The sequence below is a fragment of the Grampus griseus genome (assembly GCF_964374135.1).
Source record: "Grampus griseus genome assembly, chromosome: 3".
NCBI classification, from domain to species: domain Eukaryota; kingdom Metazoa; phylum Chordata; class Mammalia; order Artiodactyla; family Delphinidae; genus Grampus; species Grampus griseus.
In genome coordinates this window covers 31,436,209-31,448,309 of record NC_139019.1, presented here as the reverse complement: position 1 = coordinate 31,448,309, position 12,101 = coordinate 31,436,209, and the positions used below count along the sequence as shown (strand labels likewise).

At 38.9% G+C, this 12,101-nt stretch overlaps 1 protein-coding gene across 1 annotated transcript in view; it reads left to right on the top strand.

Moving 5' to 3' along the window:
• The window catches only part of LIFR (LIF receptor subunit alpha), a gene marked incomplete at its 5' end in the record, with an annotated part of 52,309 nt that overhangs the window by 20,549 nt on the left and 19,659 nt on the right, over positions 1–12,101 (top strand). The window contains 5 exons of the mRNA XM_082651976.1: positions 988–1,117; positions 1,559–1,728; positions 3,684–3,829; positions 5,005–5,167; positions 7,307–7,377. Of these exons, the coding sequence (XP_082508102.1) occupies positions 988–1,117; positions 1,559–1,728; positions 3,684–3,829; positions 5,005–5,167; positions 7,307–7,377 (680 nt within the window). The remainder of the gene's footprint in view (positions 1–987; positions 1,118–1,558; positions 1,729–3,683; positions 3,830–5,004; positions 5,168–7,306; positions 7,378–12,101) is intronic.

Here is a 12,101-nt window from a genome sequence, read left to right as displayed (position 1 = left end):
CAGTGTTAGTTTTATTATCCAGTTGGTAAACTTTCTTATAAATACTCATTACTTCTCTTAATGTTACCTAAGATACTTGAAGGATGTAATGCTTATCTCTGGGGAAAGTGTGAAATTTTCTAAGTCTTATTTGATAAACTAAGGACTATTTTAAAAATTCAGGTTTTTAAAAATAAAGTTATCTTTTAGACTTTTTCAATGAGTAGATAGTCGTTTAACAAAACTTACCTCCATGGAAGATAGTTTGGATAAATATGACAGTAGGAAATATCAGTTTCTGTATATGCTTGGTTAAGTAAGATTACAGAAATATCACTTTCTATAATCAGTGTCAGACTGTAGAATTTTTATTTATCACTCTGTCTCACAAAACAAAAACAAAACAACTTTTTTTCTTATTCTAGTCTTGCCCCTACAAAAACAGAACAGTCTCATTAAAGAAGAAAAACAACAAAAGATCAGTAGTCACTTGGAATATAGGGATATGTAGAATTTTACCAAGAGTGACTTTGTAAATAATAGTCCTTATAACTTATTTAAGAACTCTGAAACTTGTACCATGGCTTATACTGACTTATGATTTGGTACTTCTTTTCAAATCACAGTATAAAGAGGATAGGTAATAATACTATTAACCTCTAGATTTTTCTGATTTAACTAGTTGGACAAAGGTTCCTTTGAGAGATTTGATGGACTCTGAAATGGGATTTAAGGGGAAAACATGATAGTTGATCTCTTCAGGTTGCTATTGGGGAGTTTCCAAATGAGCTAATGGTCACTCTTAAGTATATGTTAATCCCTCACTCCTAATGTAATATGAACTCTGAAACAACATGCTGTACAAAGAATGGTAATTCCTGCACCATTCAAAATGTAAGCAAATGATTTTTTAAGGAAATTGTCCAAAATGTAATTAACATTTATGAAACATAACGTTTTCAGAGAAAATATACATAATCAAAGTAACTACTTTTTTTTTTTAATTAGATCCACCTGATATTCCTCAAAAACTGAACTGTGAGACATATGACTTAAAAGAGATTATATGCACTTGGAATCCAGGAAGACTGACGTTCTTGGTGGGCCCACGCAATACAAGTTACACTTTATTTGAAAGGTAAAGGTCTCTGGGAAAGGTTGTCAGAACAGTGAGGAGTACCTTGGAAGGATATTAAATGACATAAGAAGATGCTCTGTTTCATTTATGGGAACAAATATAAAACAAAATATGCTGTAGAAAATTGGGTATACTATAAATACTGCATTTTAAACACATGCAGACTCGATATCTTGTCTTTTTAAAAAAGTCTCTAGAAGGAAGAATCCTCAAATATGAACAGAGACTGTCTCTGGGTAGTGGGCTTAATGGCTGATTTTTTTCTTCTGTTTTCTGCCTTGTATATATTTTCTTCCCTGAGTTTGTAGTATATCTATAATTAGAAATACAGACTTTTTAAAAAAAACATTTATTAGAAATTTACCCGTTCATCTTTTCCTGCAATAAATCTCTTGCCATTTTGAAATTATTTTAATATTCTTTAATGTTCTCTTAATTCAGTTTTTCAGGAAAATATGTTAGATTTAAAAGAGTTGAGTTGCCCACAAATGAAAGCTATCAGTTATTCTTTCAAATGCTTCCAAATCAAGAAATATACAATTTTACGTTGAATGCTCGAAATCCTCTGGGTCAATCAGAATCAACACTTTTAGTTAACATAACTGAAAAAGGTAAGCTGCTGCATAAACCAGTGTCTTAAAAATAACTTTAGAAGTGGTAAAATGTCTTGCGATTAATGAAAAGTGCTTCTAGGGATTTCTTTTTACTGATTATTTCCTTTATATTTACTTAATACTAATTTTGTAAATTTCATTTAAAAATCGTTATAATTTCAAGTTTCACTGTTTTATTAAATTCAAATAAAAATTTGAATTAATTGTTTCATAGAAATTGTAAGTGGCTTTATCTGATAGTTTTTGATTTCTGAAAATAGTTTTTTGCCCAATTTTTTTTTTCTTTTTTTTTTTTTGTGGTACGCGGGCCTCTCACTGTTGTGGCCTCTCCCGCGGCGGAGCGCAGGCTCAGCGGCCATGGCTCACGGGCCTAGCTGCACGGCGCCATGTGGGATCTTCCCGGACCGGGGCACGAACCTGTGTCCCTTGCGTTGGCAGGTGGACTCTAAACCACTACACCACCAGGGAAGCCCTGCCCAATTTTTAAAACCTTTTTATTTTGAGATAGTTGTAGACTGACAGGTGGTTGTAAAAATAATTACAGTCCTTCATCTGACTTACTCAGTGGTAGCATGTTATGTAACTGTAGTACCATGTCCAAATTAGGCAGTTGACCCTTGTTCAACACTGAACCAGACTACTGACCTTGCTCAGTTTTCACCAGTTTTTATATGCATTTAATTGTGTGTGTGTGTGTGTGTGTGTGTGTGTGTGTGTAGTTCTGTGCAGTCGGATCCACGTACAGATTCATGCAACCCACCAATACAGTTCAGATACAGAATTCTTCTGTCGCCCACAGGAACCGCCTCCCACTGTCACTATAGCAATACCAACCACACCCCCATCAACACACACGGGCGCGTGCTAGAATCTCTGTTCCTGGAAAACAGCTAGTCTCTTCCTCATCGCTATTGTTTTGTTATTTTGGGAATGGTGTGTAAATGGAGTTGTACACTATTTAACCTTTAGAGGTTGGCATTTTTTACTAAGGATGATGTCCTTGAGATCCATCCAAGTATGTATCAGTAAATAGTTTGTTCCTTTTTACTGCCGATGATTTCTGGATTTTTACCAACCCTATTAATGTACAGCTCAAAATAGAAATAAAAGAGGCCTGTCTTTTTGGCACTCATTCCTGTGGTCATTCCATGTGTATCAACTCTGTGCCAGGCTCTGCAACACACAGAGCAGTGGCGTAGAGGCCTTCTCTTAGAGACAGTCAGGGGCATAAGGTTGCCTTACTTGTGAATATGTCACTTTTATCGATTATTCCTTCTCATCTTTTTTTGTTATGTCTTGATTTTTTCCATAAGGTCACAAAAGCTACATCTTATACTTGCATGGCAGTTTTATATTATTTTTTCTGCCCTCTGCCATTTCAGCCATATCTTCCACGTGATTCTTTCCCATCACTCAATTTGGTATATGCACTATCACCAGTGTAATGTGCAGTTTGCTTCACTGTACCTTTGTTCTTGCCAAGACCCCAGCCTGAGATGATTTTCTGCACCTGTTTTGCCAGTTTCATTCTGATTCGTCCTTCAAAGCTCATCTGAAGTCCTATCTTCACTGTACATGTGCACTTACATCTAAATTCCTGTAGCAGTGAATATCTGTACCATGCATTTAGGACTTAATGTATATACTCTTGTTGATTTTCCTTCTTTCTGTTTGTCAGTCCCCAAGTAAATGAGGGGTTCCTTAAAGGTAGAGACTGACTTACTACCTTTTAGTATTTCTGATGCCAACTGAGAAACCTTGAGTGTGAATGGTTCTTAAACAATGCTGGCCTGGTGTCAGCAGTAAAGGTGAGATTTGTATTCCACACAACAATGGGTGGAACATTGTTGGTCAGCACTGATGACATCTCTTCTGTTTTTTGTTTTCTTTGACTCTCACTTGTCATATTAGAAAAGAGCTTTCAAAGTAATCTTTGAAAATTGTATTTACAGTTCATCCCCATATTCCTACTTCAATCAAAGTGAAGGATATCAGTTCAACAGCTGTTACACTTTCCTGGCATTTACCGGGCAGCTTTGCAAAGATTAAACTGTTATGTCAAATTGAAATTAATAAAACTAACTCAGTACATGAAATGGTGAGTAAGAGTCTTCTGTAAACTTCCTTTGAGATTATTTTGGATAAAATGCTTAGTTTTCAAAAAGAATTAAGTAAATTGGTATGCACAAGCGCTCAGATTACTTATTACAGAGATTTACCAAGTGTGAAGACATTATATATCAATATCATAACAGCATTATATTTAGCACTTAAAAACAGTTATAATACCGGATATTATAGAACGTAAGTTTGACTTTTACTACTCAGAATATTTCCAGGTCTAGTATAGTACCTGGCATGTAACTGGTGCTCAATAAATTTGTGAATGAATTAGTAGTTTTTGCTGTAACCATTGGTGTTAGTTAATGGACTAATCGGCACCAAAGAGAAGGTGTGATTTTTAAAATTGCTAAGTGCAGCAATAGGAACAAGTTATAATTGGGCGTTACAAGTCAAAACACGGCTTTTTAGTACATTTTACATACTTAGGTTGACTTTTATGCCGCACCATCTTGTAATTTGGGGTAGGTCCAAAATAAATTATGTACTTAAATAGTCACTTGGAAACTTAATGATAATTTCTAGAAAATCAGTCAAACTGCAAAACGTAACCCAGAAAGCGTCTTTGCAATAAGTAATTGGGAACTCAGAGACTTTCCTGAGACATGCAAATCCTCAAATTTGTTTAGAATTGCTTCATCTTAATTTATTTAGTTTAAATATTGAATAGTCTACATGTTTAGCACCACACTAGAGGTTCTAAGTGCCATATAAAAAAAGATGCATAAGATGATGCCTGCCTCCAGTCAGTTTCCAAGTATCATCTGAATAATGTATTTAATCCTCAAGGTCATCTTAGACTACTAAGTTATATTAAGGTATATTGCATTACCATTAACCATTGACTGAATAGCATCTTCTCTGCATAATTAATTGACCATTATTACTTAGATCCAACATTTGGACTAAAAAGATACCTCAATTTTATTTTTTGCTGTTGCAGAACATAATTTCACTGATTTGGCATTTACATAAGAATTAAAATATAGTGGATGAACTGTCTTTGGTTTTATAGAGGTAAACTCTTACGACATTCAGTCAATTTATGTTACAAATTTGGGAGGCTTTCTTCTAAAAAAAGTATATGAGTGTATGTATGTATTCATATACATGTGATATTATATATATAATATATATATTTGTTTCTAATAGCGGAATGTCACAATGAAAGGAATAGAAAATTCAAGTTATCTTGCTGCTGTGGATAAGTTAAATCCATATACTATATATACTTTTCGGATTCGTTGTTGTACTGACCCCTTCTGGAAATGGAGCAAGTGGAGCAATGAAAAACAATATTTAACCACAGAAGCCAGTAAGTTAACTGAATGACATACGGCTAATTATTACTATGGATGCTGAAATTTTGTTTTTAAAAGAAAATGTCACCAAAGTGACTAAAAGCAGGAGAATGTTTAGATAAATTGTGTAACTATATAATGCCTGCTAGTAAAATATCATACAGACATTTTAAATGATGGTTTTTCGAGTTTTGTGATAATATGGAAAAATGCTTGGCATGTGTTATGTGAAAGGACTAGGCTACCCTATCCACAATATGATTGCAACTGTATTAAAATGATACATAGGAAACCAAACTTGAAACCATAGTAAGATTATGGAGTGATTTTTCTCACACTCTTTCCTCCTATTCCTGGAGTTTTCATAACCTATTTAGAGTATCTCTTTATTGAAAACAAGTTTTAATAAAGCTAATTTGGTGGAATTTGTATTTGTGACCTAGGCCTGAGAAATGGATGGGACTACAGGTTCTTGAACTTTAGTTTCTGTGGTACGCCCAGGTCAATATATCTATAAAATCAGGTAACTGGTTATCTAAGTATGATAATTTCTAAAGACAGAATGAGATACTATTCTTGATTAAGCAGATGTCAGCTTTAAAACAAAGCAAAAAATTTAGAAATAGGTGTAATTTTCAGAAATCATTAAACAAAAGGTAGCAAAAGCTTTATTTGAACTATATAATATAGGGAATATAAACTTCTTCCAAAAAATTTAACAAACAGTAAGACAAAAAAGGACAGGTATTAACCCAGATTTTGTCTCTCTACATGAAGACTAGAAAGATGAGAGAGGATCCTTACAGTACATGTAAGAATTGTTTGGATCATGCTTGAGTCCAGGGAGAGAGTGTATTAGTTATCTATTGCTATGACACATTACCTCAGAACTCAGTGGCTTAGAACAGCAAACGTTTGTTATCTCACAGTGTCTGTGGATCAGAAATTTAGACAGCTTAGCTGAGGCTACAGTCAGGATGTGGGTAGGGGCTGCAGGCTTGATTGGGGCTAGAGGATTGCCTTTCAGGATGGTTCAGTCACATGCCTGTTGGCAGGAGGCCTCGGTTCCTCACCACGTGGGCCTCTCCGTAGGGCTGCTGGAGTGTCCTCAACATGGCAGCCAGCAAGTCCCAGACTTATTGATCAAAGAGAGAACAAGGCAGCCTCCACAATGTCTTTTCTGTCCTAGCCTCAGAAGGGACATACATCACATCTGCCGTACCCTACTTGTCACACAGGCCAACGCTGATACAGTGTGGGAGGGACCACACGAGGGCATGAATGTCAGGAAGCGAGACCAATATCATTGGTCATTTTGGAGACTGGCTGCTTTTGCTTTCAGTTGATGAGCTGTTGTTGCCAAGAGGAAACATTTTATTTATGCCTCATTAAGATGAAGGCATTAATTCATTTAACAAATACTTGTTGAGTATCCACCATGTGTCAGGAATTGTTCTAGTTACTAGGAATATAGCAGGGAATAAAACAGCAATCTCTGTCCATGGAGTTTATAGGATAAAGGATTAGAAATGAGTTTTAAAAGTATGTATACAATAGCATATTGGGTGGCAGTGAGTGCCACAGAAAAAAATAAAACCTAGAGAGAGGGCTAGGGAATGAAGGCCAGGCGGTTGAGGAGGGAGGTTGCAATTTTAAATAGAGTAGCTGGAAGAGACTTCACTAATAGGTAACACTTGATCTGAGATATAAAGGAGGTGGTGAAGGAAGCTACGTGGTTAATTCAGAGAAGAAAAGTTCTAGGCAGAGGAAGAGAGGGCATAGGAAGTGCAGAAAGCCTGGGGCAGGTGTCCTTGGCATGTTTGAGGAGCAGCCAGGAAACCAGTGTGTAGCCAGAGCCAGCTTGAGTAAGGGGGGAGAGACGGATGTGAGATGGAGAGGCAGCCTTGGACCCATTTCTGAGGGACTTGAGGGTGATTTTAACCCATTGTAAGGGGCCTTGTGTTTTGTAGACATTTGGAGCTCAGCTTTTCCATTGCTCCATTTTCTAAGTGGAAGCCACTGACTTCTTCACATTTTTATTGAGAATTTCAAAAACCTAGACAAAAATTTCAAATACCACCATCCCACTTACTGATCTTATCAACTTACATAGTATGCATCTTCAAATACCAACTTTTAAATCTCTTTTCTAGTTCCTTCAAAGGGACCAGATACTTGGAGAGAGTGGAGTTCTGACGGAAAAAATTTAATAATATATTGGAAGGTAAATATCTAATTCTTCCTTGAATATTTAAATAACTTTATTATGCTGAACTACTTAACTTACATATGGTACCTGGGTTATCAGGCAGCCAGGATTTCCCAGACTGGCTTAGCGTACAGTATTGCTGAGAATGTAACCTGGCTTCTAAAAGCCCCAGATTCCACATCACTGCAGATGCACCACAGTCACTGTAGTGAGGATGTCTGTGTCAAGAGCTGAGCATTCTTTAGTTTGATTTTATGAGGCCTGTAAAGATTTCATGAATTCCATCTCTCTCACTTTAGTCAGAAATGCAGCCAGAAACCGCAAGTTAGGATCTCAAGTGTTTATGTTACATTTTCAATTCAATGACTAGGAAACCAACTTTATATATATATCATGTGTAATTTGTTGTCCCCTAAGTAAATTGCATTATCATATGACAATTATAAAGTTTTACATAGTTTTCTAAAATTCTAGATAAAATATGAATTGCATTATATTTTACTAGCTTTTCCTTACCAGAGCAGATGTTTTTGTTGCTATATTTTTTTATCTGATTTATGAACATCAAAACCATGAACAATTGTCTTCTACACCAGATTTCATAGGAACAGTTATAACCAGATTCTTTTAAAACAGTGAATTTTGTTATTTAAATTTAAACTACTATTTTTATAAAAATTTGACATCTTTACAGCTTTAAGTAAAGTAAATCTTTGAAGTCTGTGAGCAAGTTGTGTACAAATTCCATTGCTTCGAGGTTGTCTGTATATGACTGTGCATCCCCTCTTACTCTTGATTAGCAAATCCCCTGGCTACTCTCAGTTGTCTGTCAGATTTCACAATAATATGGTAACAATTATATAAATTACTTCAATGTGAGAAAGTTTAGAATATTGTTCAAACGAGATAAATGTTTAACCAAGGATTAAAAATACTGAAGCAATTTGGATTCTAACTTCAGTGACTAGTTGATGGTTCTGCCATATTTGGTTGGAAAATTAAGTTGTTTTGGACATGTTGAGTTTTTTAAACATGTGCCACAAGGATATCTGAGTACAGTTCAGTAGAAGGTGGTTTGATGTAAGGCTCTGGAGCTCGGGAGAGGTCTGAGCTAAAGACATAGCTGTGAGTAAGCAGATAACTGGGATCACTCAGGGAGAGCATGCAGGGTAGAAAGAGGCCAAGAGTGGAACTGTAGGTGATGGCAGGATATAAAGGACCAGCAAAGGAGGAGGATCCAGCAAGGGAGATTGGGAAGGCCAGAGAGGCAGGAAGACCAGAAGAAAATAGCTTTTGCAGAAACCAGGGGAGGGGGATGTGTGAAGGAATGAATAGTATCAAATGAAACCCACAAGTCTTAGGATGGTAACATGTCCACTTTACCAGGCCATTGGAGAGCCATCGGGGAACTCTGTTGGAGCAGTGTCTTCAGCAGAGTATTAATGTCAGTGTCAGTCTGAATCAGAGGGTCCCATGCACTGTTATATGAATTGGAGCAATTATTTTAAAAAGCAGTTTAGCTATATAAATAAAGAAGTTTGAATGTGAGGGAGACCTTCAAGATGGCGGAGGTAAGATGTGGAGATCACCTTCCTTCCCACAAATACATCAGAAATACATCTACACGTGGAACAACTCCTACAGAACACCTACTGAACGCTGGCAGAAGACCTCAGACCTCCCAAAAGGCAAGAAACTCCCCACATACCTGGGAAGGGCAAAAGAAAAAAAGAAAAAACAGAGACAAAAGAATAGGGACGGGACCTGCACCTCTAGGAGGGAGCTGTGAAGGAGGGAAAGTTTCCACACACTAGGAAGCCCCTTCAGTGGCGGAGACAGGGGGTGGTGGGGGGGAAGCTTCGGAGCCACAGAGGAGAGTGCAGCAATGGGGGTGCAGAGGACAAAGAGGTGAGATTCCCACACCGAGGATCGGTGCTGAACAGCCTGAGAGGCTTGTCTGCTCACCCGCCGGGGTGGGCGGGGCTGGGAGCTGAAGCTCAGGCTTCGGAGGTCAGACCCCAGGGATAGGACTGGGGTTGGCTGCGTGAACACAGCCTGAAGGGGGCTAGTACACCACAGCTAGCCAGGAGGAAGTATGGGATAAAGTCTGGAAATGCCTAAGAGACAAGAGACCATTGTTTTGGGGTGGACAAGAAGAGGGGATTCAGAGCACCGCCTAAACAAGCTCCAGAGACGGGCATGAGCCACGGCTATCAGCGTGGACAACAGAGACAGGCATGAGACACTAAGGCTGCTGCTGCAGCCACCAAGAAGCATGTGAGCGGCGAGCACAGGTCACTCTCCACACCTCCCTTCTGGGGAGCCTGTGCAGCCCGCCACTGCCAGGGTCCCGTGATCCAGGGACAACTTCCCCGGGAGAATACACAGTGCGCCTCAGGCTGGTGCAACATCAGGAAGGCCTCTGCCGCTGCAGGCTCACCCCGCATTCCGTGCCCCTCCCTCTCCCAAGCCTGAGTGAGCCAGAGCCCCCTAATCAGCTGCTACTTTAACCTCGACCTGTCTGAGCTAAGAACAGATGCTCTCAGGCGACCTACACGCAGAGGCGGGGCCAAGTCTAAAGCTGAACCCCAGGAGCTGTGTGAAAAAAGAAGACGAAGGGAAATCTCTCCCAGTAGTCTCAGGAGCAGCGGATTAAATCTCCACAATCAACTTGATGTACCCTGCGTCTGTGGAATACCTGAGTAGTCAACGAATCATCGTGAAGTTGAGGCGGTGGACTTCGGGAACAATTGTAGACTTGGGGTTTGCTTTCTGCATCTAATTTGTTTCTGGTTTTATGTTTATCTTAGTTTAGTATTTAGAGTTTATTATAATTGGTAGATTTGTTTATTGATTTGGTTGCTCTCTTCCTTTTTTTTAAATATAGATACATATATTTTTTCCTTTTTCTCTTTTTGTGAGTGTGTATGTGTATGCTTCTTTGTGTGAATTTGTCTGTATAGCTTTGCTTTTACCATTTGTCCTAGGGGTGTGTCTGTCCGGTTTTTTTTGTGTCCTTTGTTTTTGTATAGTTTCTAGCACTTATTATCATTGGTGGATTTGTTTTTGGTTGCTCCCTTCTTCCTTTCTTTCTTTTCTTTATTACTTTTAATTATTTGATTAATTTATTTATTTATACATTTATTTATTTATTTTTGGCTGCATTGGGTCTTTCTTTCTGTGCGTGGGCTTATCCCTAGTTGTGGCGAGCAGGGGCTACTCTTCGTTGCTGTGCGCAGGCTTCTCATTGCAGTGGCTTCTCTTCTTGCGGAGCATGGGCTCTAGGTGCGCAGGCTTCAGTAACTGTGGCTCTCAGGCTCTGGAGTGCAGGTTCAGAAGTTGTGGCGCACGGGCTTAGGTGCTCCACGGCATGTGGGGTCTTCCTGGACCAGGGCTCGAACCTGTGTCCCCTGCATTGGCACGTGGATTATCAACCACTGCGCCACCAGGGAAGCCCAATTTTGGTTATTTTTAATAATTTTTTTTATTTTGTATTTTAATAACTTGATTTTATTTAATTTTATTTTTTTCTGTCTTTTTCTTCTCCCTTTTCTTCTGAGCTATGTGGCTGACAGGGTCTTGGTGCTCAGGCCAGGTGTCAGGCCTGAGCCTCTGAGGTTCAGGACATTGGTCCACCAAGACCTCCCAGCTCCACGTAATACCAAATGGTGAAAGCTCTCCCAGAGATCTCCATCTCAACACTAAGACCCAGCTCCACTCAACGACCAGCAAGCTACAGTGCTGGACACCCTGTGCCAAGCAACTAGCAAGACAGGAACACAACCCCACCCATTAGCAGAGAGGCTGCCTAAAATCATAATAAGGTCACAGACACCCCAGAACACACCACTGGACGCGGTCCTGCACACCAGAAAGACAAGATCCAGCCTCATCCCCCAGAACACAGGCACCAGTCCCCTCCACCAGGAAGCCTACACAACCTACTGAACCAACCTTATCCAATGGGGGCAGACACCAAAAACAACGGGAACTACGAACCTGCAGCCTGCGAAAAGGAGACCCCAACCACAGTAAGTTAAGCAAAATGAGAAGACACAGAAATACACAGCAGATGAAGGAGCAAGGTAAATACCCACCAGACCAAACAAATGAAGAGAAATAGGCAGTCTACCTGAAAAAGATTTCAGAGTAATGATAGTGAAGGTGATCCAAAATCGTGGAAATAGAATGGAGAAAACACAAGAAACGTTTCACAAGGACCTAGAAGAAGTAAAGAGCAAACAAACAATGATGAACAACACAATAAGTGAAGTTAAAAATTCTCTAGAAGGAATGAATAGCAGAATAACTGAGGCAGAACAAGGGATAAGTGACCTGGAAGATAAAATAGTGGAAATAACTACCGCAGAGCAGAATAAAGAAAACAGAACGAAAAGAATTGAGGACAGTCTCTGAGACCTCTGGGACAACATTAAATGCACCAACATTCGAACTATAGGGGTCCCAGAAGAAGAGAAAAAGGGACTGAGAAAATATTTGAAGAGATTATAGCTGAAAACTTCCCTAATATGGGAAAGGAAATAGTCATCAAGTCCAGGAGGTGCAGAGAGTCCCATACAGGATAAATCCAAGGAGAAACATGCCAAGACATGTATTAATCAAACTATCAAAAGTTAAATACAAAGAAAAAATATTAAAAGCATCAAGGGAAAAGCAACAAATAACATACAAGGGAATCTGCATAAGGTTAACAGCTGATCTTTCAGCAGAAACTCTCC